At 58.9% G+C, this 27,571-nt stretch overlaps 1 protein-coding gene across 1 annotated transcript; it reads right to left on the reverse strand.

Annotated features, from left to right (window-relative positions):
- On the reverse strand, window positions 1–27,571 carry DAGLA (diacylglycerol lipase, alpha). Its single transcript, XM_011942721.1, has 19 exons — window positions 27,431–27,571; window positions 26,777–26,988; window positions 24,699–24,800; window positions 24,076–24,214; window positions 21,556–21,643; window positions 19,332–19,466; window positions 18,613–18,690; window positions 16,220–16,344; window positions 12,380–12,533; window positions 11,729–11,812; window positions 11,557–11,634; window positions 11,023–11,103; window positions 10,031–10,173; window positions 9,603–9,671; window positions 9,150–9,222; window positions 7,700–7,896; window positions 6,788–6,917; window positions 6,031–6,218; window positions 1–3,455 (listed from the first exon to the last, which is right to left on the reverse strand). The coding sequence occupies exons 1-19, from the start codon at window positions 27,523–27,525 to the stop codon at window positions 2,495–2,497; spliced, it is 3,132 nt and encodes a 1,043-aa protein (XP_011798111.1). The 5' UTR covers window positions 27,526–27,571; the 3' UTR covers window positions 1–2,494.

Consider the following 27,571-nt stretch of genomic DNA (forward strand, 5'->3'; position numbering starts at 1 on the left):
TGCTTCTACATCCGGTTTATACACAGCTCTATACAATATACAGAAACCTTTATATACAGATATATTTATAGAATAAGCTATATTAATTTCTCTTCTTTTTACAGCAATATTAGTTTGGATCTTTCATACATTAAGTACAAAAAAAGTCTGGGGAGAATGGCACGTAAAGTGCGTGAGGGTCTGTGGGGCCTGGCTGCTCGCTACTGATTGCATATGGAGTCGCCTAGGCCCCTGGGCGGACAGGCCCGCACACTTGTGCTGCAGGTCTGGGGATGGAGTGGGGGTCGGTCTGAGCCGAACCGGGCTGAGGGGGGTGGCTCAGATCCCCCAGTGTGGTATGGGGCGGAGGAGGGAGACGTGCAGCAGGCCCATCCTTCAGGGGAAAGGTGGGTAGGAGGCAGATTAGGGGTGGGCTGCCCCTGGGTGCCCAGGACTAAGCCCAAGCCTGCCCCAGCCCCAAGCCTGAAACATGCTGTGGCTGCAGCCTTGGGGGTGGGGGGTCTGTCCCTGATGGCTCAGTCCTGGGGTGGGCAACATGCCCACATTAGAGGTCCCAGGACCCACCCTGGCAGAGGAGGAATTAAAAGACCAGACATCAAGTCTCTCCCTGTGACTGGCCGGGGTACTCGTCAGATCTTTCCTCTGAGAGTCTATCTTGTTTGCTAAACTCTCAAGAGCCACTGATTCTGTCTTGTTTCTGTGCTGGGCTGAAGCTGTGCCTCAGCAGGGCCAGGGTGTCCTTGAGTCTGGTGAAGGTAGGAGTTACACAGGATGAGGGGAGACCCAGCTCCCTCTGTCAGGGTGGGCAGGGGTTCCCAGGACAGCCATCCGGGCCAGTCCCAGCTGTGTGGGGAGCTGGGGGCCAGGATTCAGGCCCCCAGGTACCAGTGATCATGAGATGGGGGGCTCTTTGTCAGGGGAGCCTAGGCCACTCAGGGAGGCTGTGGGCGGGGCCAGAGTGGGAGGGACCATGCCACCGCAGAATGAAGGCACGAGCAGGCGGTCAGCCGTGCAGTCAGCGCCTCGGTACACACCAGTCTTCCAAACCAGGGGTCAGAGCAGCAGGCGCGGTAAGAACAGATGGTGTCTAAAGCTGAGCTTGTCCCTGCAGCCCCGCCTCAAAGGCCCCATCATGCTCCCTGACCGTTTCCTTGGCAGGCTGGGAGGGACAGCAGGCAGGCAGGGCAGGTAGGGTGGGCGGCCCCAGCAGCCCCTTCCTCAGGAACGGTGCACACTCATGCACATGCACACGCGCTGACACTAGCATGCACACCCTCCCACCCCGCTTCTGGGGAAACACCGGGTCGCTACCTCCCTAACTGCTTCCCAAACCCAGCAGGGAAGGAACCCCTATGGGGACCTCAGGCTAAACCAGGACTGCTCCCAGCCCTAGGCCCCTCCCTGGGCAGTAGACAGAGGTCTCCAGCCAACGCCCACCATACCCCACTCTTGGCCCCACCTCCTAACAACATGACATTGAGGGTGGGAGGAAGGAAGGCCTGCTCCCAGGAGGGTGCCCAGGCCAGTGAGGAGGGAAAGCTGAGGGGGACTAGGGTGTGTTGGTTCCAGATCCCTGGCCCAGAGCTGCCTAGGCATGGTGGGGGTGACACCAAGGGGTCAGGTGGCGCCCTCAGAGGAAGGGAGCTCTCGGTGCCTTCCTTCTGCCCAGGGCACTGATGCTGCAGCTGGGGTGGTCACAGCAGTGCCCACCACCCTTTGGGTGGCCAGGATCCTTGGGGGTAGAAGGTAAGCCAGGAAGTAGCCAGCAGGCAGGGCAGGCCTGGGTGCCCAGGACCCATGAGCAGAGGAGGCAGCATGAGAGGCACAAGGCAGAGAAGGGGCGGCCCTGACCCCACCCTCCTCTGGCCCCTCCAGGCCCCTGGCTGCCTTGGGCCCTGCGCAGAGGAGGGCTACTGAACACGAGTGGGCAGGGGGCTTGCAAGCCCACAACACATCCTGGGCCAAGCCCAGCACCTTCTGTAAACATGTACAGCACTGCAGGCCACCTTGGCAGGGGCACCCCAGGGGGCTGGCCAGCAGGTACCAGATCTGGGGGGTGGCCAGGGCAGATGCCAGCCTGGACCACAGATGAGAATACATGTGTGCGGGACACTGCTCTCCCCCCGGCCTCCGGCCCCCGGCCCCTGGAAGAGCAGCCAGCAGGCAGTGATGGGAGGCAGCTTGCCCATGGCCTGTCCTGGAGCAGGGGGGTGCCAGAATGCCCCCATGGAGGCCAGTCAGGCTGCCCAGGCTCCTCCCTACTCCTCACCCTTCCCCATCTTTCCCCATCTGCAGGGCCAGATCCCAGCCACCTTGGCTCTGGGGGTCCTAAGCTGAGGTAGGGATGCGGACCCCCAGCTCAGCAGCGATGCCTGTGCCTGAAGCTAAACTGCCCCTGGGGGGTCTGTCCTCAAAGCTGCCCGGCAGGGGACAGGCACCAGGTGCCCACGGGGCCACCTGCTCCTGCCTGGGCCCGGCTGGCCACACAAGGGTGCTAGCGTGCTGAGATGACCAGCTCATCTTGCTTGGCGGGGCTGGCTCCGTGGCCAGTGGGGGTAGAAGTCCGGATCTTGTCAGCTGCCAGGCATTCCTGGCTACTGAGGCCCGTGGGCGTCAGGTCCATGAGCTCCCCCGAGGAGCTGAGCGGGAAGGAGGGCGAGAGCGAGATGCCGGAGGAGGGGTCGGCTGAGCCGGCAAAGAGCCGTGGGGGCTTGGGCACCAAGTTGGGCTCAAACTGGGCACGGAGCAGGATCTCTTGCTGGCTGGGGGACTTGGGGCCCTCGGCATAGTCGCTGGTGGGACTCTCAGGCACCACCATGCAGTAGAGGTCCTGGAAGGAGCTGCTCTTGCTGTCCAGGTTGAAGAGGCTGTCGATAAACTCGGCGAATTCCAGCACCTGAGGACTGGGCGAGTCCCCCAGGCGGCCATTGTGCAGCGCCAGCTCCCCGCGGGAGGCCAGTACACCACCCCCACCCCCAACCTCTTCCTCCTCGTCATTGGCTGAGGCACTAGGGGGCCGCTCAGGAGTGACGCCCCCGCTGCCCAGAGCTGCCTCCAGGGGCTGCGTGTCCTGCGAGTGCTTGGACAGGCTGTCAGCCGCCAGCAGCTCAGTGCGCGAGCTCAGGGATGGGTTTTCCTCAGGGATGGCAGGGTCAATGTAGAACAGGTGGCCTTCGTCACGCTCCAGCACAGCGTGGAGGCTGGGCGAGCCGCGGATGCTGCGGAAGCCCGACGAGCGGCGCGAGTCGAAGCTGTACAGGGACTCAGTGTCCGAGAGGCTCTCCATGGTGGCCAGTGGTGCCCGCCGGGCCTGGAGCTCTGCTGCCAGCCGTTCCTGGGTGGACAGCAGCAGCAGCTCCACCGGGTCCTGGCGGGCTGCCGCTGCTGCAACCACCGGCGACAGCAGCCGTCCCTCCGAGAAGCCCTCCAGGCTCATCTCAGACTGGGACTTGCTCCTGCAGAGGGAGGGGAGAGCAGGGGGTATGAGACTCAGAAGGGAGAGGGGACTGAATCCCAGCTCCTTGGCTAAAAAGAACTTGCACGGAATAAAGGGTACAGTTAATTTAGCAGTTGTTGATGGTTTGGGGCAGGGAATGCTTATATTTTTATTTTTATTTTTGAGACAGAGTCTCGCTGTCGCTCAGGCTGGAGTGTAATGGTGCAATCTCAGCTCACTGCAACCTACGCCTCCTAGGCAGGTTCAAGCGATTCTCCTGTCTCAGCCTCCTGAGTAGATGGGATCACAGGCATGTGCCACCACGTCCGGCTAATTTTTATATTTTTAGTAGAGACGGGAGTTTCACCACATTGGTTAGGCTGGTCTCGAACTCCTGACCTCAGGCGATCCACCCACCTTGGCCTCCCAAAGTGCTGGGATTATAGGCGTGAGCCACCGCGCCTGGCCAGGAATGATTATTTTATTTTATTTTATTTTTTTTGAGACGGAGTCTCGCTCTATCCCCCAGGCTGGAGTGCATTGGTGCGATCTTGGCTCACTGCAAGCTCTGCCTCCCGGGTTCACGCCATTCTCCTGCCTCAGCCTCCCGAGTAGCTGGGACTACAGGAGCCCGCCACAGCGCTCGGCTAATTTTTTGTATTTTTAGTAGAGACGGGGTTTCACCGTGGTCTCGATCTCCTGACCTTGTGATCCGCCCGCCTTGGCCTCCCAAAGTGCTGGGATTACAGGCGTGAGCCACCGCACCCGGCCGGAATGATTATTTTTTAAAAACAACTCACAAGAATCCAAGATAAAAGACAAAATAGTTGATGCTGGGTTGAGCCGTGGTGGGGGGTCCCTAAGGGGCTAAGGCCCTGCTGGCAGCACTAGGACTTCAGGAGTGCCGCTGGGGTTCTCTGCACCAGAACCCCTGTCATTGTACCAATGCAAGAATGAGGCTCCAAGAGACTGGCTGCTCCAGGTCACTCATGAGGCCACAGTGGAATGAGAGAGACAGTGGGAGGGAGGGAAGGAGGGAAGGAAGGACAGAGGGCAGCAGGGAGGAGACAGGGAAGGGAGAGAGCCCTGCCCAGAGCTGCCCGACTGGTTCCACGCCAATCTCAGAGCCAGCACCCCTAGGTGCCACTCCCAGGGATCTCATCACTTCCCTCCTCACCCGGGTCTCCTCCTGGTCTGTCCCATGGGCTGCAGCCCTCTGCTGGGTGGGGAGCCTGGGGCTCCGCAGACCAGCCTGCAGGGAGTGGGTGACGAGGCAGGAAGTGGGTGGCTTGCAGCAGTCACTGCAGCCGGAAATGGACACTGGCTTCTTCATCTGGTTGTGCAGCTGCCACAGGAAATGCACAAATGGCAGGGAGAGATGTCCAGGTGTCCCTACCAAGGGCCAGGAAGCAGCCTCTTGACCAGATCTGTGACCAAGCACACAGGGCCTATGTGGGAAGGTCCTAGAAAGGCAGGACAATCCTCCTCTGGAAGGACTACCACTTAAGAGCCTTGCAACCCTCAAAAGAGTGTGTGAATAGAAAGGGCGCTGTAGCCCACACATGCGTGCCCCTGTGAGCATATGCGCGTGCCCCTGCATGTGTGCACGCCCCTGTGAGCACGTGTGCACGCACCCATGAGCACGTGTGCACGCACCCATGAGCACGTGTATGCACACCTGTGAGCATCTGTGCACACCTCTGTAAGCATGTGTGCACGCCCCTGTATTGTGCACGCCCCTGTATGTGTGCACACCTCTGTTCATGTGTATGAGTGTGGAGACCAGATGTCTGTGTATGTCAGCTGGCCTGTGTGTCTGGGTCTGCGCACGGGTGTATTCATGCATTTCCATGCGCGGCTGCCTGTCCACGTGTGTCCTTGTATATGTGTCTCCACCTTTGTCCTGGTGTGTGTCTTGTACATGTGCATGTCTACAGGGGGTGACGTGTAATTATAACTAATAATGCATGTGTGTAAGCTTCGATACAAATATGGAAGTAAATGGGTGTCCAGCTGCTTGGGTCTAAGTGTGAAAGAGTAAATCTGTGCAGGCCAGGCACGGTGGTTCACCCCTATAATCTCAGCACTTTGGGAGGCTGAGGCAGGCGGATCACCTGAGGTCAGGAGTTTGAGACCAGCCTGGCCAACACAGTGAAACCCCATCTCTACTGAAAATACAAAAATTAGCTGGGCATGGTGGCAGATGCCTGTAATCCCAGCTATGTGGGAGGCTGAGGCAGGAGAATTGCTTGAACCCGGGAAGCAGAGGTGGCAGTGAGCCAAGATTGCGCCACTGCACTCCAGCCTGGGGGAGAAGAGCGAGACTTCATCTCAAAAAAAAAAGAAAAAAGAAAAAAGAGTGAATCTGTGCTTTTGTGGCCCAGGGTTTGTGGCTCTGTGTGCCTCCCCTGGCCCACGTGGGATTCAGGGACAGCAGGCTGGGGGATAGCCGGAGCACAGAGCGGGGCTTTGACCCCTCCTGTGCACGTGTGCAGAGCTGAGCCCAGTACATGCACAAAATGCACATGCACACAAGTTTATGTGCTCTGAACCACACTCACCCCGGGGTGGGGCTGGGAGTAGCCAAGGCTCACCTGACGCTGCTGTTGCGGTGGTCTGCAGTTGGCAGCTCCAGGGCGAGGCCAGCGGGCATGGGTGGCCCCGTGGGGAGTGGCTGCTGCTGGAAGATGAGCTCAGGAGTTAGGTCCACCTCGGTAGGGCTCACCATGACCTTAGCAGCAGAGAGCAGAGCGGTCTTCCCCTTATTGTAGTTCTCCAGCACCTGAGGACAGGACAGAGGAGGCTGGGGGTGGTGGAGGGACAGCAGGCCCCATTCTGGGACCAATGTGGAGCCAGGGCCCAGGCCTCTCAGGCCAAGCAGAGCCTCATGGAGTCACCTGGGTCCCACTCTCCTCCTCCTGAGGACACCACTCCCCAAGGCCTGAGACTTGCCCATCTGGTCACAACTTGCCCCACAGCCCGGCGAGTGTTCCTGCCCTGCCTGCCTTCAGCCTTTCCGCAGACAGGGAGTGGCTGTGGCTGTCGCTGCTTGCCCATGCATCTGTTAAGTGCCAGGTGGCCTTCAGGGCCTCTGAGCTGAGCCTGCCTAAGGGACAGGCCCCTGGAAGTCTCCTTATCTCCTCCCCACCATGGGGCAACGTGATGATGTGGAGAGAGCCAGGGGTGTGAGGTTGAAGTATTTGAGTGGGGCTTTCTGGCCCAGCTACCTACTTCTCTGAGCCCCAGCACCCATGTCTGTAAAATGGGGCAGTGATCCGACGGTGCTTACGGGGTTCTGATGGGGTGACAGTGCCTTGTTCCCTGGTGATACCCTGCCAGGAACTGCCTCACCTTGTTGAGCCCCTCCATGACCACATAGGGCAGGTGCTCGTGCAGCATGGCTGGTGAGATGATCACCTCATTGAAGGCCTTGTTGTCGCCCCAGATGGCGAAGTACGTGGGTTCCTCCTGCTCACAGCAGCTGAGAGGGACGTGGGCAGAGGGGAGTTAAGGATAGGGTGGTGGCCTGGCCCTCAGCTCCTGGCTCTGCTCTCTGCCCTGCTCAGCAGGGCTGGCATGGTTTGGAGGCCCCTGGCCTGCCTGGCAGCAGGGCTCTGTTCCCTGGCCTGGCTCCTGCCCTGCCCTCAGCCTGGGAAAGGCTGACCTTGAGCCTCAGCCATGGTCCCTCCACAGCCTTCGACCAGCTTTTGGCCTGGGTCACACCCGTTCCACCTGCTGCAGGGCCCAGCTCACCAGCTTTGTGTCAGGCGAGGAAGCCGACCCTGGAGGGAGGAGCCAGCGCCCAGCTGTCTGAAGGAGCGCGGTGGGAAAGGTCTGCCCACTTGCCTGCTCCTGTTCTCTTTCCTGGCGCGGCCCCCACCTTGCTCACAGCTGTCTTCGAGGAATCCCCTTGATGAAGCCAAGTGACAACTGAGGTGTAAGCTGGCCAGGGCCTGAGGGGTGAGCCCTCCAGGGCACCTACTTTTAAATGGACCACGAGTGGGGACAGTTGCCCTGGGGGACACCAGGGAAGGGCTGATGCTGGAGGCGAAGCCAAACTATGGAGAGAGATGCCTGGAGTCCTGCTCAGGGCTGGCCTTTTGTTCCATTTCCAGAGCCCGATGCTGGGGAAATCCCTCCATGGAAGCCCTGGGCCATCTTCTCCCAGTCTCCAGCCCCAGCCCCGAGGGGTGACTAAGCCAAGGCCGGCCCTGCCCTCCACGGCCGCTACCCCCTGCAGCAGCAGACCCTGGCAAAACCTACCAGCACTGCTCCGCAGGGTGGTTGTGGACCACGTGGATGATGCGGCCAGGCGGGTAGAGTGGAGTGCTGGCTGACAGGGCGATAGTTAGATCGCTGGGGTGGGTCCAGAGCCGCGTGCTGGCCAGAGTGGTCACCTCTACCTCCTCGGGCAGTTCTGACTTGGGGATGCATTTGGTGGCCCCCACGATGATCCGCCACTGTGTGGGGTGGAGTGGGAGACATGGGGACAGAGCTAAGTGGCACTGGTTGGGGGGCAGGGACAGGGGGACTGAGAAGGAGGGCTCAGCAGGTGAGAGGTGGGTGGTGAGATGGCAAAGGGCCAGGGGAAGGGCAGTGGCCGGAGCATTAAAGGTCGGTGCCCACCTGAAGAGGCAGTGGCTGAGGTGCACGGTGGCCAGACGGCCAATAAGGTGCCAAGGACAGGTGACATGGAATTGTTGAATTTCAGGGCTGGCAAGGGGCTGGAAGCCCAGCCAACCCCTAATCTAGTAGATGGGGAGACAGGCCCAGTGAGGGGAAGGGACTTATTCTGGGTCACTCCGCAAGTCCAAGACAAAACACACCCTGGAGTTGAGTCCAGCTGGACCTGCCAGGCCTGGCCTGACGAAAGCCCAGGACTAATCTGGTGGGAGCAGTTCCACCTCCCCAGAACCAGGCTCCTCCAGGCAGGCACAGTCCCACAAAGCTTTGCTGCCCTGCTCACCGCCTGGCACCTGGTACCTGGCCCAGGGCCCTGCCTGCCACAGGGTCTAGGGCACCAAAGCTGGGAACGGTCCAGACGGGGCTGAGACAGTGAATGGGCGGAGGGCTCGCCCGGCGCAGGGGGTGGGGGGCGGGGGCCGAGGAGGGGTGACCACACAGAGGACCCTCTCCTCCTGCGCCTGGCCTGCTTCAGTGTGCCTGGCCACCACGTCCCCACCCCCACCTGGCCAACCCGCCCGCCAGTGTCCTCCAGAGACCTGATGCGGATTAGGAAGGGCTGACCCTCTCCTCTCGGCCACAGCAGAAAATGAGAACAAACTGTACCCAAATCCTCTCCACGGGTCATTCCCAGCCCTCTCTGAGCCTGGGGAATCTCAGAGGCTTCGGCAGAGGCCTTTCCTCAACACTCAAAGTCTCCAGATCGCTTTCTCCTGACTGTGGGCAGCTCCCAGTGCTGTGTGATGGAAGCCTCTCGGTTCCCATCCGGATTCTGTTCTAACTTGTTATCCGAGTAAATGCAAGTCCCTCCCACTCTGGGTCTCAGTTTCCCTATCTGCACAATGACAGGTGTTGTATGGGTTGAGCCTAGGGAATGCTGAGGGTCTGACATCCTAAAGTTCCCATGACACCAGCCACACCCTGCCCTGGCCTCCCATGGCAGGGCCTTTTGTGCTTTGTCCCAAGAAACCAGTCAAGGGCAGGGACAGATGAGGCTGCACAGAGGCAGGGTGCCCAGGCGGGGGCTCACTTTGGGCTTGGTGCTTCGCTGCAGGACGTCCAGGAGCTGTCTGCGGAAGCCTTCCAGCTGGGAGAGGCCAATCCTGGGGAGGGAGCGAGACAGGGCCGTCAGCCAGGCCTGGTCAGGGGCTATGAGAGGTACGGGGCGAGGGGCGAAGGAGCAGGCACACGCCTAGCCCCTGGAACAAGAAGACACATCAGCTAGGGTCATGGGGTGGAGAGGCATCCACAGAGCAGCTCCCCAGAGCAGAGCCGAAGAGTGGAAGGACAGGCAGGGAGGGCACCAGCACGTGTGTTCACCTGGGCTTCTCACCACTGGGCAACTAACGGTGGGGAGGGGCGTGGAGTCCCTTGAGAGACAGGAATCGGAGTGAGAGCGACACAGGGGCTGGGGGGTGGGTAGAGGCCTGGAGGAGAGAGGAACAGCCTGGCAAGGGACCGTGGAGTCGGGGGAAGGACTCACCTGGGGACGAGGTCTTTGCCCAGAACCACAGCAGTCACGAACTCCTTGGAATACTCCATCGCATCCTCACTGCAAGGGAAGCCGAAGCAGAAGCTAAGGCCAAGGGGGAGGGCGGTGGTGTTCCGGAATCGGGGGCCAGCCACGAGCAAGCTCTGTTCTTGCACTCCTGGGTTGGCTCCCGGGGAGCTGGATGGGAGCAGGCTGGGCTGCCTGCCCCCTACTCTGTCCTTCCTGCTGGTAAGGCTTTGCTGGGTAGATCCTGGGGGGCGCATGGCATTTCAGAGCCCCCACCCTCCACTCTCCAAGCCACTCCCAGACCTTCATGGGACTAGAAGTCAGACTCCCAGTCCAGCCCCTAGCACCAGCCAACCCTCAGCCTCCACTGGTCCCAACTGCCCCAGCCCACTCTGAGGCCCCAGACAGCTCACCTCAGCAGGCCCCCTGGCGGGGAGTAGGCAAAGCACTTGAGGGTTGGGTACTGTGGGCGCAGAAGGAAGGAGAGGATGGCAGCGGTGCCCGCACCCAGGGAGTGGCCCACCACAATCAGGCCGTAGTGTTTGGTTCCGCGGCCCTGGAGACCGAGAGAAGCCTGAGAGCCCTGCCCCGCTGCCTGCCAAGCGACTGTCTTAGCTAACCCAAGGAAGGCAGAGGGTCTTCCCATCTTCCCAGAGTCCTGGGATCATGTCTGTGCTGTGTGAATGCTGGGGCACAGAGAACCAAGCTAGGTCCCCACAGAGCGACTGCTCAGGCTGACTGTTCTAATAAACTCTTACTTATGCTTCCAAACCTTGCTCAGAGGTTATGTCCTTGGGGAAGCTCTCCTGATTTTCCAGGAGTGGCTCGCTCCCTCTAGTCATTGCATCTGTACCTGGGATGGAGATTTTTGTGACTACGGTGATTACTCTGCTGTAAACATGTGGTTACCTGACCCCATCTCTCTACCATCACTACTAGACTGAAGTCTCCTGAGGCCAGAGCCTGCTTTGCTTTGGAAAGGGCAGCTGGTGGCACCTCAGGAGCTACCTGCACAGACCGTGGCCAGTGGGCAGGACTCAGTTCCCGCCCCTCCCTCAGTTCCCCTCTTCTCTCTGCTCTGTATTTTGAGCCTCTCCATGTTTCCTTCTGACAAATGGTTCTGCAGCTATGACGCTTAAAAGCCGCCTGCCCTGAATCATCTTTGCGCCTCTGGTGTCTGGCATGAATCAGGTGCCCAGTGACTGCAGGTGGGGCGGAGCAGGACACCCACGAGACCTGGCACAAAAGAGGAGGGGCTGGGAGCCAGGCTCGAAGAGGTTGCAGGAGCCTGGCTTGCGTGGGAGGTGCGAGGCTCCATCACCCATCCATCCTCTCCTCTCTCTGCTGCCTTGGAGGAGGGGGACCCAGGTGTGACAAGGGCTTGGTGTCATAGAAAATGCCTCACCAGGTCTCGCCCAAAGGCCTGGGAAAGGACCATCTCCTGCTCCAGTTTCTTCTTGATGTACTCAGCTGAGAGGACCATTCCCTGGGTGGGCAGGAACAGAAGCAGGTGTTGGTGGGAGGCCTCCCAGTGACCAGCAAACCCACAGTGACCTGCAGCTCAGGAACTCCGCCCCATCCATTTTTCCCTTTGGGCCTCGTGACAACCCGGCTGTGGGGGCTGGCAGACATGCTGACCATGTCACTTCCATTTCACAGGTGGGAACTGAGGCTCAGAGGGGCGGTGTGGCTAATGAAGCTGCTATGATCACTTCCCAGCTGCCTCTCAGGTTCTTCCATGGACAGGCTTTGGGCTGGGCAGGGCAGTGGGGGTCGCAGCAGTGGGCCGCATGGGCCTTCCAGACTAATCCATGCCTCTCTGACCAGTCTCTTCCAGTGAGCCCAGCAGGCAGGGAGGAACCCCCAACAATACACGCCTCTGCACGCTGGCAGGGGAGGAAAGAAGCCCAGGGGCCCTGGGATCCATGATGTGGGGTACCTTGTGGCCTAGCCAGGTGCCGTGGTGCCCCTCCACAGGGAGGCGCTCAGCGTCACCCGTCAGGTCAGTCAGGGCATCCTTGGGGAGAGAGGAGACAGGTGAGGGGTGGGCTAAAGAGGATAGGAAGAGGGAGGCAGGCACCCCCGGGGGCTGGGAGCCACGGGCAGCGTACCTTGGGGGACAGGGTCCCCCGGATACTGATCACCACCTTCTTCTTGTCATGGTCCACCGCCACGTAGAAGGGCGTTTCGTAGACCTAGGAGGCGGGCAGCTCGTGAGCCTGAGCGGCCCTGGTGGGGCCAGACTCGGGGAAAGTGACCTAGGCAGGTCTCCTTCCTGGCCAGGAACTCTGGCTCCACCAGCCATGGGGCCTCTGCCGCTGGAAAGGCTGACGGGCTCCCAGGGTCACTGGGGATCTCCCCCTGACCCCAGTCACAGGCCTGCCCTGCCCGCCCAGCTCCTTGCTGGCTCTGGCAGCCCTGAGTGCCACCACTTGCCCCTCAGTCCAGGGGATGTCTGCCCCTCCCTGCTTCTGCCCTCACTTCCTTTCCCCAAAGGGCTAGGGCCCGGCAACCCAAACACTGGGTGTGGGGTTGACGTCAGATTTCCCAGCCCCAGAGGGGGTGCAGGTAGGCCAGGGTCCAGGGAGGAGGGGGCCACCTCTGGTCTGCCCAGCTAGGGATGCCTGGAAGCTGCAGCCAGCCAGCGCTAGCGCCAGCACCAGCCAAGCGAGGGCTCCTGCTGGCCTGGAAGGACAGCCTCCGCACCCTAGACCCTCCACTGCCTGCTCCGGACACCAGGCTCCCGCCCTGCCTGGCCTCACCGCATCGTGGCAGGAGGTATAGACGATGTCCACCGCAGTCATGTTCTCATCCAGGAAGTGGCGCCGGATGGCAATGGCGTTACAGCCACAGCAGTTGTCTTCCTCGATGGTGACTCCAGGGGCGAACCGCGGCCTCGCAGGACACAGGCAACACCTGGGGTGGGGTGACAGAGAGTTCAGGGCCAGGGAGTCCCTGAGGGAACAACTGTCTCCTGCCACCGTCCCTGGAACCAGTTCCAGTTGGGCGTTCAGCCCCACTGCCTCTCCCAAATCACCCTTGCTAAGTCCTGGTGACCCCCACGTCACCAAATCCACTGGCCACTCTTAGCCTTCCTCTTAACTGAGCTCTTGGCAGCACCTGACCCTGTGGGCCCTTCCCTCTCCCCACCTGGCTGGGGCTCCCTCCTCTCTGGGATCTCCCCTCTGGGCAGGGCCTACTCAGCGATGCCCCCAACACTGAGGTCCTGGGGTCCCTCTGGGGGCACTGGCTCCTCCATGCACTCATGCAGTCTTGTGTTTCAGACACCATCTGCACGCTCAGGAATCCATCCCAGGCCTGCCCCAACCCCCAGATGCTTCCATCCAATGGCCTAGCCAACACCTCCCTTGGAGGCCTGACAACCCGCCAGCTCTCCAACCCCTTCCCTGCTTGTGTACCCCAATCCTCCTGAGGTCTTCCCAAGGCCCCTTGGTTGCTTGGCCTCTGGCTTGCAGCTGTGTGTGGCTCAGCTCTCACCCCCATGGCCATGCTACTCGGTCAGTACACGTGCTCGGCTTCCCTTCACACTCAGAGCTGGACTCCAGGCGTTCCCTCACCTCCCCTACCCCTGCCCTGGCAGCTCTGCCTGGGACTGCCCCAGTGGCCTTGACTGGCCTCCTTGCACTTGCCCCTATGCTCTCAGCTCAGCAACAGAGTGGCCCTTCTAAGATAAGTCGAGCCACATCATTTTCTTTTTAAGACCCTACAGCAACACCCTGTCTACCCCACCTGGCCCTGGTCTCTCTGGCCTGCTGCCGGCATGTTCAGCAGCACCTGAGACAGCGTGGCAGCCTGGCCCTTGCTCCTCTGAGCCTCTGTTCAAACATCCTGTCACAGTGAGGTCTCTCCTGCCACCTCATCTAACTGCGAGGGCTCCCCAGGCCCCCAGACACCTGGCTTCATGTGGGTCCAAAGCGCCCATCTGCTCCACCATGTGCCCTATTCGCCCTGTCTATGTGCTGTCCACCTCCCTGCTGGGCAGTGATCACCACAGAGAGGTCCACGGCTGTATCGCCAGCACCCAAACAGTGCCAGGCACACAGTAGCCTCCCTCCCCTGTGAGGATGAGGCAGCCCGGGAGCTGGGCACCCAGCTAGGTGCAGCTGTACCTCAGGCCACCAGAGGGAGCCAGCACCCAATGGCTAGGGCACCAGGCGCTGGAGCCCACGTGACTGGGCCTGCCAGCTGTCACAGGATGACAGCTGAGATTTTATTAAGAAGCTTGGATTCTGGTGATGCTGGGAGGTTTGTCTTCACTTGGAACATCACCTGAGTGACTATTACACACTTTCCAATGGGGAGAGGCTTCGCTGAGAAATCCACGGTGTTTGCGGAGGGGACAACCCCAATGTACAATGAGAGGGCATGGTCTCCCCTACTGCAGGTCAAGTGGTGGCGGGCCAGGGCCTAGGGGCTGAGCTCCTGTGCTCGGCAGCTGTTCCCTCTCCAATCTCAGCTGAGCATGAAGCTGTAACAGTGTGGCCTTTGGAGACTGGAAGCTTGAGTTTGAACCCTTGCTGTGTCACTTCCTGACCGCAAGGGCCTGGAGGTCATTCAGCCATTCTAAGCTTCAGTTTCCTCTTCTGTAAGAGCAGGTGCTGACAGCTACTTCACAAGGCTGGTGTGAGATCAAGGGTCCAAGATGCAGAAATGGTCTGGCCTATTATAAGTTCTTAATAACGGGTGGCTCCTCCCTTCTCTGGTGACAGGGCTGCCTCTGAGTCAGTGATCTGCAGGCCAGGGGGACCAGTCAGGGGAGCAGGGCCAGCACCCTGGAAGGCAGGGCCCTGGGGCTCATCCAGGGCAGGGTTGGGGCCAAGCCAGAAGCAGGCCTGGCTTGCTGTGCTCTGCATGGGCTGAGAACTGCTGCCAGGGGAGAGGCCTGGGCCTGAGGCAGATGGGCAGCCCTTCTCCCTCTGGCCAGACTGCTATGGCCAGGCTGGGGCACTGAGAAGAACACTGGACTCTGGCCTCCTCCCAACACCCTGGGCTGCAGGCCTGCCTCTCTCAGCCCCACAAGTACCTGGTTCTTCCAGGCAGGGGCCTGGCTGGGTCCTCATGAGTCTAGGGACTCTGCTCTCTCTGCAGCACTAAGGCACCTAATGCAGATACCAGCATCCCTCCTGTCTGCAGAGCACCAAAGAGCCCTGCCTGCCAGTGACGCCCTGGGTTCTGAAACACCCTATGGGCAGGCAGGACAGATACCACCTGTTACAATTTAGGAAACTGAGGCTCCAAGAGATGTCCTCACACTGCCAGCGAGTAATGGAGCCTGGTGCTCATTTTGAGAAGTTCTCTGCCATGGCTAGGACTCCCAGGGATGCAGACAAGAATGCCAGGCACGTGCAGCTGACAAAGATGGGAAGTGGGCATGAGGTGATCTAGTCCTCTCTGATCAGTTGCTGGAGGGATGGTGAGCTTCGGCCCTGAGAGCCACCCAGCTTTCTGAGGACAGGGAGGGCACTGCAGAGTAGGTGTGGCTGCTGCGGGTCCCAAGGGCAGAGGTGTCAAGGAAAGAAGCTGCTGCCCAGAATGCCAGTCTTTCCAGAACGGGAGCCCAGGGAGCTGTCCTCCTTCTGCCTGGCATGAGCGGAGGACGGAGACACCCAGGACAGGGAGGGGTTCCTCCTGGAGCAGGTGCCCTTCTCTGGCCCACTTAGGAAAGCAGAGTCCGGCCGGGCGCGGTGGCTCAAGCCTGTAATCCCAGCACTTTGGGAGGCCGAGATAGCACTTTGGGAGGTGGATCACGAGGTCAGGAGATCGAGACCATCCTGGCTAACACGGTGAAACCCCATCTCTACTAAAAAAATACAAAAAACTAGCCGGGCGAGGTGGCGGGCGCCTGTAGTCCCAGCCACTCCGGAGGCTGAGGCAGGAGAATGGCGTGAACCCGGGAGGCAGAGCTTGCAGTGAGCTGAGATCCGGGTGACAGAGCGAGACTCCGTAGAGAGAGTCCACCCAGTCCCCAAGTGGTGGGCTGAGGGTGGAGCCAGGCTGCAGGTCAGGTCTGGGACTAAGGCCTTTCCTAGACCCCTACGAAGAAGGTTGGAGCCTTTAAGTAACAGGCCTTCTTGGCGCCTTTCCAGAGACCTCTATGGATTGGGCCTCCCTACCAGGAAAGTCCTTTCTTCTAGAAAGGCAGAGCACATGAGGGGAGCTGAGAGAAGGGAAGATGTGGGCAGAAGGGAATGGCTGAGGGGGCAGAGAGAGAACGCCAGAAGGGGAGGGAAGGCAGCAGTATGGGTGTTATGCAATATCTCATCTAGCCCTCTCCAAAAAATTCCACGAGGTATGTATCAACATCTTCACTTCGCAGATAAAGAAACCAAGGCTCAGAGAGGTAGACCCACTTGCCCAAGGCTGCAAGTGACAACATCTGGATTCAAACCCATCACTGTGTGACTCCGAAGCCCACAACTTCACTGCTCAGGGATAACACAGAACTAGAAAGGCTGAGGCCCACAGAGGTGCAGAAAAGAAGCCATTCAGGGCAAAGCAGCGGGCGCAGCCCCTTAGCCCTTCCTCACATACCACCCGGGAGGAGAGGCGCAATCGCTGGGAGACGGGACAGGGGTACTCACGAGCAAGATCGAGCCAGTTGGCAGAGGCCGCAGGCAGGCTTCCGCATCAGGTACATGGGCCACCCATAGGCAGCCAGGGCAAAGAGCATGTAGTAGCAGACCTCTTTGTAGCGGAGCATCTCTTGCTAGAAGAGAGGAGGCAGAGGGCAGTCACCTCCTGCCCTTCCTGCCTGCAGCCTCAGGGCCCAGCAGTTCCCCAGGGTGGGAGACTGCAGACCCACCCCCAGGCAGGGAGGCGCTGCTGGTCCCCTGCTGAGGTGTGGGGCCCAGGCCTTGGAGGAAGGCCACGCCTCCAGGCGATAATTGCATTTCCCTAATTATCTACATGCAACCAGAACACGAATCCTCAGAGATCTGTCCTGTTGCTCCAGTCTCAGAATGAATGATTTGGGGACAGAAAATCACTTGGTCCATTTCCTTGCCTGTTTTCCAGAGAAGGGAAGAGTTGAGGGGTGTGAGGAGTAATCCCCGCACCTCAGCAATCAGTGCTGGGAAAATGTAGCCCTGAGAGGCCCCGGCCCTCTAGCTGGGTGGGGTGTGTGGGCCTTGAGCAACAGGGCAGCCACGCTGGGCCAGGAGACCAGTCACCAAATCTCTGGCCCTCCTGTTCTTTGACTGCAAACATCGGGAACCTTCAACTTGACTCAGCCAGCTGCAGGTTCCCAGGGCTCCGGGCAGGGGCTGTGGTGGTGGGAGATTGGGATCTCTCCGGAGCAAGGCGCCAGTTTGAAAGTCAGTGTGTCTGAGGCCCAGCGGCCACTGTGGACACTGAGGAGGTTATTAGCTGCTGGGGTGAAGGCAGGAAGAGGCAGGGGTGTCCCAGCAATCTGGCAGCTTCCAGTTTTTCCCAAGTGCCCCAGGCACTGGGAGAGGGAATTAGTCACCTTGTAAAAGTTAAGGAGGGTGATTAGTCACCTTGTGAAGTGAAATAGGTAGCATCTTGATCAGGGCCGGGAGGGGTGGAAACATCCCTGGCCAGCTCAGCTGCTCTTCAGGAACGAGAGTGGGAAGGAGGTAATTATCCTCTCCCTGTCAGGAGCTCCCTGCAGCCCTGGGGATGGGGTGGGCCCTGGCAGCCTCTGCCAGGTGGCAGGTGTGACCCTGGTACCTTAATGGGAGTCACTTGATGGGAGTCACAGCTGCCTGCCCTCCCCGCTCCCTGTGAGGAGTGGGAGGGAGAGGGTGGTGAGAATACCCAGGACAGAGCCTGGCAAGCAGAAATGGGCTGGTTTGGGGCACCTACTATGGATATGGCTATTTTCAGAGAGGATACAAATGCCTGCTTTAGTGGGGAGCAGGGACAGGCAGGGAGGACTGAGGCTTTTCTAGAGGATTGAGTGTTGGGGTTTTTTTCTTCTTTTTAAGGGACAGTGCAGCTGGAGTGCAGTGGCAATCACAGCTCACTGCAGCCCTGATCTTCTGGGCTCAAGCAATCCTCCTACCTCAGTATCCCAAGTAGCTGGGGTCACAGGCATGTGCCACCATGCTTGGCTATTTTTTTATTTTTTATAGAGACAGGGTCTCACTATGTGGCCCAGGCTGGTCTCAAACTCCTGGCCTCAAGCAATCCTCCCCCTTTGGCCTCCCAAAGTGCTGGGATTGCAGGTGCAAGACAGCACATGTGGCCTAAAGGACTGAGACTTCTAAGTGACGGAATCCTTTCCATTAGCATCCTGGCTGGCACTGAGGCTTCCTGGCACTGTGATGGGAATGGCTCGCATCCTCTCAGCACAGCTCTGGTAGAAGGTGTGCCCAGCGTCATTTCACAGATACAGGATCAGGCTCAGAGGGGATGAGCGGCCTGCTGGAGGTCACAGAGACAGGCATCAGAGCAGATGCATGCTCCAATCGTTTGCTTCCTAAGGCAGGGCCTGTTTCTCCCGGCTGCCAGCTGTGGTTTCAGCCTGGGCTGCACTAGGCCCTGGGCTGTGCTGGGCCCTGGGCTGGGGCCCTCCCACCATGGTACTGGCACCACCTTTCCCTATAACACACTGGATTTCTACGAAAGACGATTGAGAAAAGGTTCCACTACAAAAAAGCTTGGAAACCCAAGTACTATGCCCCTTGTGTTTCATAACAGCAGCAGGAGCAGCAAAAATCCTAGCAGCTCACCCTGGTGAAGCACTCTGTCATCTCAAGAGGCCGGGACCAAACACTTCTGAACTTGGTAAAGGAATTCAGGGGATTTGTTTGTAGAACCGGTGTGAGGTGGGTGGTTCTCGTGAGGGGCATGATCTGAGCAGAGAGGCTCTCCGGAGAGCCTGGAGGAGGGGGACAGGGCGGGGGCAATGTGGCTGGCACTGCGAGGGCAGCTAGGAGGAGTTTGCTTAGGTCATTGTGGCAGAGTGCGAGGGATGGAGATGGGGTGGGGTAAGAGCGGATCTCTGACTCACCGAATTCTTGAGGTCAAGGTACTTGGTGTTTCTGGTCACCGGCATCCCAGACAGGAAGGCCAAGATGTCATTGTTTGCCTGTAAGACAGGCAGGTGAAGAGGGACAATCGCTGGCCCAGGCCTGGCTGCATGGCCGGGAAAGGGGGCCCAGACCTCGGTGTCCGCCTGCTTCCCAAAGGCCGAGAGGCCCAAAGGGCATGCAGCTTCTAGTTCTTCCAGGATTCAGCCACTTTTCCAAAATCTGAGGTGTCCCCATATTTCCAGATGCTCCCCTTCTACCCAAAACATCAAGCCCCTGAGGACATTCCTGGCCCACAGCAGGGGGAAGGTATTTTGTATGAGACACTGAGAAACCCTAACTGGGGTTGGTGTGCTGGTGGGGATGTGGGGTGGGCAGAGCGGCCATGCAGAAGACCGACTCGGGAGCTCACAGCATCCACTAAGCCTGCGGTTAGAAGTCCTTTGAGAGCCAGCCCCAGAGGCAGCCATGCACGGCCTGGAAAGTCCCTCGAATAGTAGTCACAGAAAGCCTGGCCGAAGGACAAGCTCAGGAAGGCAGGGGGAGCCAGAGGAAAAGGTGACCTCCAGGGTGCAAGAGGGTGCATGGTCACTGGGGAGTGGCATGGGAGCTGAGTCCTCTGCTGCAGGGGCCGCAGGGAAGGGGCTTGAAAGGAGGGTGGTGTGGAGAGGTGACCTGGAGAGGGGCTGGCAGTGCTCACCTCGTCCAGCACGGCATTGCGCTTGGCCCGCTGCCGCTGCCGGAGCAGCACCAGGCCAGCAATGATGTCGGACGGCACAATGTCAAGGTCCCGGAAGAACTCCGCAAAGAGGTAGGCAATTTCTGAGTAGGCATCCTATGAGGTCCAGGAAGGCAGGAGGCAGTGGCAGGGGAGCAGGAGAGAGGACGAGAGGCCAGGAGTAAATCCCCCAGGACTGGGACGCTGCAGAAGCAGGTGTCTGCTAGGGGATCCCCTGGGCAGGTTTTCCCTGGCACCTCCACAGCGCCCGCTGAGCCTGACCCCATGCGGCCCTGTGCGCCTGTGACCCTGAGGGCCCTGCCCAGGGCTCTGGGCTCCTAGACCTGGCAGTAGCCTCCCAGCCCTCTCCTCTCCTTGGAATTTGTGCGGTGCCCACTGTCTACCAAGAGCAGGTGCCTACTTGAGTCACTCCTTTCTGCTTTCCCAGATGCTAGGATCAAGGCCGGGTGGCTCTGGCTCATTTCTCCTCTAGCCATTCTCTCGAGCACAGGAACCAAACTAAGCTCCTGGCTGCCTTCGCCCCACCAGCTGGGACCTTGGAAGTCCCTCTTAAGGCCTCTGTGGAGCCTGCTAGGTCTCAGGTCCCCTCCCCCAGCTACCCACAGGCTGCTGGCTCAGTGATCCCCACAATGTGCCCTAGAAGGGGGGTGTTCTCTCTGGTCCAGTGGCCCCCCCCCGTGGCTTCTCTCCAGGTCCTTGGCCTGAGGACAGCGCATGTCTGGGCCTCAGGGCAGGAGGCGAGCCCTGCTGGCTGGTGCACTCTTAGTCTTCCCTTCCTGGCCCCACGCTGCAGCCCCAGCCCCGAGCCTCTTCCCTAACCTGTCAGGAGAAGCTGAGGTGGGAACAACCACATGGCCATGAAGTCTGTCTCAATGGCTCTCGCCCCTGGGTGTTTGGCACTCGTAAGTGAATAAATCAAGGGCTACAAATTCAAATGCCGAATGGAGCCAAACAGAGCCAGCTACTGCTCAGCTCCAGCTGACCGGAGGCCCTCCAGGGCCCACTTCGCCAGATTCAGAAATACAGAAGTTTATGGAGACACCCCTGATTTTTAAATACTGGCATCCAATTAAAATGTAAGCAACACACCACAGGCTGATCAAAACGTGCTTGGGACCGGACCTGGCCCCTGAGGCCATCAGTGTCTATCAGGACCTTTGCCCTGGGGCTCCGCTGTGATGTGCTATCTTTTCCCCAGACTCTGACAACAGCCCCAGCTCTGCCCGTGCACCCGGAGGGGCTGGCGTGCCCTCCACACAGCAGCCCCAGCCTCCATCCGTCAGGGGCCAGCTCTCTGCCCTCTGCAAGGCCTGCCTACAGCCCAGACCCCTCAGACCGCCCCAGAGAGACCCAAGGGGGTGCTCCCCGCCCACCAGGGAAACTCGGGGGCTTTCTTACACTTGATTACTCACTCTACGGCTCACCAGGGGACGCTGGTGGGCAGGAGCCACTCGAGGCTTCCCGGTGGCTTCCATGGAAGGCACTTGGCTGTCTGCCTCAGGGAGGAGTGGTCTCCTGACCTCACTGGCTCTGCTACTAACTAGCTGTGGGACGCTGAGCAAGTCACTCCACCTCTCTGGGCCTCAGCTGCCTGATCTGTAAAATGAGGGGTGGGACTAGATGATCTCTAAGGTCCCTGCTCGCTGCGGGGCGCCCCTGGAGGATCCCGGGGCCTGCTTCCCTTCCCTCCCTTTGGGGGCCACCCCCAGCTGGCCGTGTCTTCCTTCTGCAGTGCCCTGGCATTAAGTCTGACCCTCTGGCCACTCCTCCGAGCTCCCAGGTGCTGAAGGCTATGTGTCCCCATCTAAGACTGTGCTAAATGCCTATCGGCTTTGCCAGGCCTTCTTGATTAATTTGCTGCTAGTGAAATGCTACTTTTCTTTGTCTTTAGGTCACCCTGACTCTGTGTATTTCTTCTCCTAAACTACAGTATAAGTTCCAAGGGAGTCGATGCAGTCTTCACAGCTTTCTGTTCCCTTGACAAAGCAAGTGGACGCAGTCTTGCATGCTGGAGCGAGTGGCTCAGTGAATAACAGGCCCTGTGTGAGCAGGCTGTACTTGCTGCTGGAAACCCAGCTCCTTCCCACCAGCCCTGCCCCATCCTGCTTTGCCAAAGGAGCAAACAGCCCCTTAATCACCTGACCACAGGATGTGAGCCAGAGGGGAGCGACCTCCCAGTACTTACTGACTGGGAGTCCTTCGTCCGCGTGCAGCAGAGGAACACTTTGAGCCGGCGCGACCAGCTGGTGGCTTGACCCTCCTCTAAGCGGTGCCTGCAAAGCAGGAGAGGCGATATGTGTGAGGTCAGAGGGCTGGACCAGAAGAGCTGGGACCCAGACATTCTGGAAACAGGGCAGCCTGTTCCCAGGACCTTACCAAAGGGTTCCCACAGGGGGTTCTTGGGGGTAACAGGGCCCAGGCCCTGTCAGAGCTGGTGGCCAGTGGCCTGGCTGCCGGCCAACAGCGGCACTCCCTGACAGCCTCCTGCTAGCCTAAAACGGTGTGTGCTGTTGGCCAAAGGTGGGTGGGTGGAAGAGGGAGGTGGGGAGTGCTGGAGAGACTACCTGGCTTTTGGAAGACTGAACACAGGCAGGCTCTGGGGCTTCAGAGCTGGGAGCCCAAAGTGGGGGCTACCCTGCAGCTCAGGTGTCCAAAGACTCAAACCCTGGGAGAGGTCAGCAGGGTATTGGGCCTCTCTGTCGTCTCGTTCTAAGGCCTGGAACAGACCTTCCAGAAAGACCTGCTTTTCCCCAGAAAGGATTTCAGACGCTTACATACTTACATACTCTACTTATAGGAAATTCATGGGGCTGAATGAGGTTCTGCATTTCCCAATTCCTTGGATCTGATACCTAGGTAGGGAGAGGGCTCCATCCCTCACCCACATGGTTGCCTTTGTCTATTCTCACCCCCCAACCCCACCCCCAGTGGGTCTGGCTGCTCGGATGGAGATTCAGGGTCTCCAGGAGTCTGTACCCAAAGGCAGAGCAATGCGCCAGTTATTCACAGAGGTTCCTCCTAGGCTGGATGTCTGCAGTCGGTGTGTTTTGAGCGTAAAGATAACAGATCCAACATTAAAAGTGCAGACCTCCAAACCGGGCAAGAAGGGGCTGGCTTGCTTTTGTGCCGTGTGCTGGCCCCTTAAAAGCCTGATGCTGGGTGGTCAGGAGAGGAAGGCAAGGGTGGCCCTCAGATGCATTCAAGGCACTTAACATCCATCTGGAGTGACAGGCCAGGCCTTTTTTGAGCCTCTTGGCTCCTCCGTCTGTCTAAGGATCGCTTCCTGCTCTCCAACCCTGGCTCCATAAGGCAGATGGCCACGAGGAGGAGGACAACAGGGTCTTCCAGGGCTAAAGAAGGTGGGTAGGGAAGGGTGCAGGGAATTGCTCCTCTGGGGACCTGCTGGCTCTTAGGGACTTGGACAGCTGTATATCCAAAACCAATGTCCCACCTTCCAGGGCTTGATGAAGGGACAGTGTGCTGGCCAAGCAGGGTTCCCAGAGCACTGTGGGATGGGTGGTGGTGGCCAGCTGGGCTGGGAGGGAAAATGGGCTATGGGGCCTTGGCTCCTAGACCTGACATTTTGGGCTGGGACGTGGCCAGAGGAGGCACGGGTGTGGCTCTGGCTGCAGTGCTGAGCTGACGTGGAAGGTCCACGGGGAGCCGAACACAGCAGTGCAGGAGGGTGGGACGGGGAGAATTCCTGCCGGGCGGGGGGCGTCCAGGCAGCCGGCTCCCCAGGTGAGGGCGCTTGAGCCAGCTGCTCTGGGCTGCAGGTGTGGTGCCAGTTCTGCACCTCAGCAGCTTGACCTGGGGCAGGCGACCTGCCCTCTCTGGGACATGGATTCCTCATCTGTGGAACGGATCTCACAACCATGCCGGGGTTCACAAAGGGATTAAATGGATGAACTGTGTGAACTGTGTGCATGGGGAGCTTCTTACGTAATGCACTGTAGAAGCCCCATTAACAGGAGGTACTGGGACCCATCCTGGAAGCCCCTGTCTTTTTCTTTCAACAAACAGAAATTATTGTGACACTGCCTGGATGCCCTCTCTCATTTTGTCTGCCATGGCACACTTTCCCCATCTTTAAAACATCACGCAAAATTCACGCCCTCTAGGAAGCTTTCCTTGACTTACCGTTCTCAATCTCCGAATCCTACAGGCAGCCTAGCCTAATTTAACAGTTAGTTAAGCAAGGACTTGAAAGCCAGACAGCCTGGGCTACTTCCCAGCATTACCATTTTCGAGCTGTGCAACCTCGGGCCAGTCCCATCATCTCTCTGTACGTCAGTTTCTCCACCCATATGATGGGGAAGATGACAGCTGTCTGGTGGACTTGTAACTTACTACACACAATGCTTGGTTTTGCTGTTATTATCACTGTTATGATCAGCAGTGACAATGATGACAACAGTTACCATTAACTGAGCACTTACCCAGTGTGAGCACTGTGTTAGTCACTCTGCAGGTATCATCTTAGTTAAATCTCACAACAACATCACAAGACAAGAATTGTTATTCCCACTTTATAGACAAGGAAACTGAGGCAGGCAGCAGTTAAGCCCTTTGACTAATGCCCATGGCTCACAAGATGTTGGCATGCAGTCTGGGAGGCCTGGGATAGCCTCCTGGAGAATGGAGACCTCTGCCCACCAGTCAGCAAAGCCCACCCTGGGACTGCCCACCCAGCCCGCTGACTGACCGCAGGTTGTAGGTCCGCAGGTTACGCTGCCTCCTCTTCGTGGCTCTCAGCTTGACAAAGGTGCGGCCCGTGGGGTCAAAGACGCACAGGACAGTGATGCACACACTGAGGATGACTACCCAGTTGCAGACAACCATTCCTGTGGGCAGCAGTGGGAGGCAATAGGCAGAGGCGCTGGGGACACCTCTTTGGCTCACCGGCTCTGAAGAAAGGGACATTGGAGCCTCCCTAACCCCAAATGCTGCTGAGGACAAAGCCAGGCTCCAAAGCCCCTGGTCCCAGTCTCTGGCCACATATGTGGCCACCCTCTTGCCCACCCACAACCCCGAGGGCCACTCTTGGCTCAGAGCAGGCAGCTTTGTGGGTTTCCAAGGAGGTGCTGAGGAGCCTTGACTTGACCTGAGCAGCTCTGTGCCTGCTGCAGCCCACCTCAGACAAGGGTCCCCCAAGGGTAGTTGGCAGGCCTCAAGGGTGAGGGAAGCAGCCTCGCCCAGTCAACCTGCTGGTGCCCCCACAGAAGCCACTTCCCTCTCGCAATACCCAAGCTTCTTCCTCTCTAAACTGATCCTGTCTCCTGTGCCCCTGGGGCTGCTGAGGCTCCAGCAGGCCTCACCCAGACATACCGAGGGTGACATTCTTGGCAGTGAGGTCATTGCAGGAGGTGTAGTACTGAGTGAGCCAGACGATGCCCACGATGGCGTAGATGAACTCGATCACCAGGATGGCTGCAAGGAGAGCAGGCCTGGCTGAAGGATGGCTGCCATTTGCCCGCCAGGGAAGGGCCTAGAACCCTGGCCTGGCCTTTCCTATTATGAGGCTTTCAGCCAGCTCAGTAGCAAAGGCAGAGGCAGCGGGCCAGCAGCACTCCCCCACCCCCACCTCCCAGGCCCAAGCCTGTCCTGTCACCATTTGGTCCTGCTGGCCCCTGCCCGACCGCTTGCAATGGGCCCACCACCTCTCCGAGCTTCTGTGCTCTCAGGTCCCCAGGGCCTCCCTGATGGAGTTTTGCTCTTGTTGCCCAGGCTGGAGTGCAATGGTGCGATCTTGACTCACTGCAACTCCTGCCTCCTGGGTTCAAGCGATTCTCCTGCTTCAGCCTCCAGGGTAGCTGGGATTACACGCACCCGCCACCAGGCCCAGCTAAGTTTTGTATTTTCAGTAGAGACGGAGTTTCGCCATGTTGGCCAGGCTGGTCTTGAACTCCTGAACTCAAGTGATCCACCCACCTCGGCCTCCCAAAGTGCTGGGATTACAGGCGTGAGCCACCGCGCCTGGCCCATTTCCTCATTCTTTCAGGATTTCAGAATCGTATGTCCGAACTCTGGAATCAGACATATCTTAGGCAAGTTACCTATTCTCTCTGAGCCTCCATTTCCTCATCTGTAAAACGGGAGTGACAACATCTATGTCATAGGACTGTGCAAAAATTAGATGAGAGCATGTTCACTTCATGGAAACTATTTCCCAGCAAGAGGCCTCTGGAACCTGATGGAGGAGAAGGGAAGGGTCCAGCAGCTGGTCTGCATCCAGCTCAGGCCCCTCAGGGGCCGAGACTGGAGGGGAGGGGTATGGAGTGGTGGCTGAGGAGATCTGCTGGCCTCACGAGGGCAGCCTGGGAAGCCCCAGCTCCATGGGCAGCAGTGTGGCAGCTCAGAGACCAGACTTTGGAGCCAGACAGCGTGGGTTCAAATCCCAGCTCCGACATTTACATGCTTACTAGTTGTGTGACCTTCAGGGGGGCTAAGACTGGGCCCCAGTTTCCTCATCTACAAACGGAGACCAGTAACACCTGCTCCCTGTGAATTAACACAGGAAAAAGGGCTTAGCCCAGTGCACAGAAGCACAACAGCAGTGTCCACTAGAAATGACCAGAAGAGGCTGCAACCTGAGCCCAAGAAGAGGACACAGGCTGGTCCCCTGGCGAGCTGGCCCAGACCCCTGAGGGGGTTCCCAGGAAGCAGGGGGCCTGTTTTGAGAAGGATCACAAGGAAGATGTGCTTTGAAGAGATGCACATGGTTTAAGACAGGGGTCAGCACCTTTTTCTGTAAAAGGTCAGAGAGTAAACATGTCGGACTCTGGGACTCCTCAACTCGGCTGTTGTAGGGGCAAAGCAGCTGGAGATAATACCTAACTGAAAGGATATGTTCCAATAAAACCTTATTTTCTCTTTTTTTGAGACGGAGTCTTGCTCTGTCACCCAGGCTGGAGTGCAGTGGCACGATCTCGGCTCACTGTAACCTCCGCCTCCGCCTCATTGCAACCTCTGCCTCCTGGGTTCAAGTGATTCTCCTGCCTCAGCCTCCCAAGTAGCTGGGATTACAGGCATGTGCCACCACACCTGGCTAATTTTTGTATTTTTAGTAGAGACGGGGTTTCCCCATGTTCGCCAGGCTGGTCTCGAACTCCTGACCTTGTGATCCACCTGCCTCGGCCTCCCAAAGTGCTGGGATTACAGGCATGAGCCACCGCACCTGGCCTAAAACTTTATTTAATAACACATACAGCAGGCTGGATTTGGCTCTGAGGCTGCAGTTTGCTGACCCTTAGTCTAGAATGCAAGCCATAGAAGGCCTTAGTTCACTGCTGTACCCCAGTCCTAAAACAAGGCCCGGCTCACAACAAGTGCCCAGTAAATACTGGCTGAATGAATGGAGAGGTGGGAGTTGTCTGGGGCAGCACCCCAGGGTGGGTGGCCCTTACCCAGGCGCACGTAGAGCACGTACTGCATGGAGTCGCGGGGCTCCGTGTAGAGGATGCCCCCGCGCATGCTCAGCCAGATGATGGCCATCTCAGCAATCATGCAGCTCAGCAGGATGCCCAGGTAGCCGCGGCCGTGGTCCACCAGGTTCAGGGAGCAGGCCTCGTGCGGGTTATAGACCAGGCCGAAGAGCACCACGGACAGGATCACAAACCTGTCACAGGAATGCCCATGTGAGCGAGGCCAGGCGGCCCCTGCACCTCAAGATGCCACTAGCAGGCAGGCCCTTCCCCAGCCCAGATTCAGTGGAAGGAGGGGTGGCAGCAGGCGCCTCCTCCATAAGACCATAGTCCACCTGGCATCGAATGCCTAGAAGGGCATGGGCAGCCAATAAAAGACTCAGGGTTAGCCATGGGGAGACAGCGGCAGCAACTCCCCCCAGTGTTGAGGTCAGGTCCAGCAAAGGTAGCAGGGGTCTCAGCTCTATGTGGGTATTGCCCTAAGGGGCTCGATGGTTCAGGCACCTCCTCCAGGCAGCTGGGGGCATGACAGGGTCAGGACTTGGGCCCAAGCAGGGAGGAACAAATAGCCAGAAAGCTTCCTTCCAGGCCTTGCTCCCCAAACCCAGGCCTGTGGCCCTGGGCCTGGGGACTCACCAGGTGGTGTGCAGGAGGAAAAGGAAGATGGCCGGTAGGACGAGGTCATCGCTGCCCACAGACCAACGCCGCCGGAACACCACGATCCCGGGCATGGCTGGCGGCTCTGCAGAGGCTCAGCGGGCCTGGTGCTCACCTCCT

Source organism: Colobus angolensis, unplaced genomic scaffold (assembly GCF_000951035.1).
Source record: "Colobus angolensis palliatus isolate OR3802 unplaced genomic scaffold, Cang.pa_1.0 Scaffold21, whole genome shotgun sequence".
NCBI classification, from domain to species: Eukaryota; Metazoa; Chordata; class Mammalia; order Primates; family Cercopithecidae; genus Colobus; species Colobus angolensis.

Excerpts from the sequence above, each read along its gene's own strand:
- DAGLA (XM_011942721.1), bottom strand. The coding sequence starts at position 27,525 with ATGCCCGGGATCGTGGTGTTCCGGCGGCGTTGGTCTGTGGGCAGCGAT. Across the intron at positions 18,691-19,331 it reads GCAATGCCGTGCTGGACGAG|GCAAACAATGACATCTTGGC; the intron begins GTGAGCACTGCC and ends CCTGTCTTACAG. Across the intron at positions 7,897-9,149 it reads AGCGAAGCACCAAGCCCAAA|TGGCGGATCATCGTGGGGGC; the intron begins GTGAGCCCCCGC and ends CACCCCACACAG.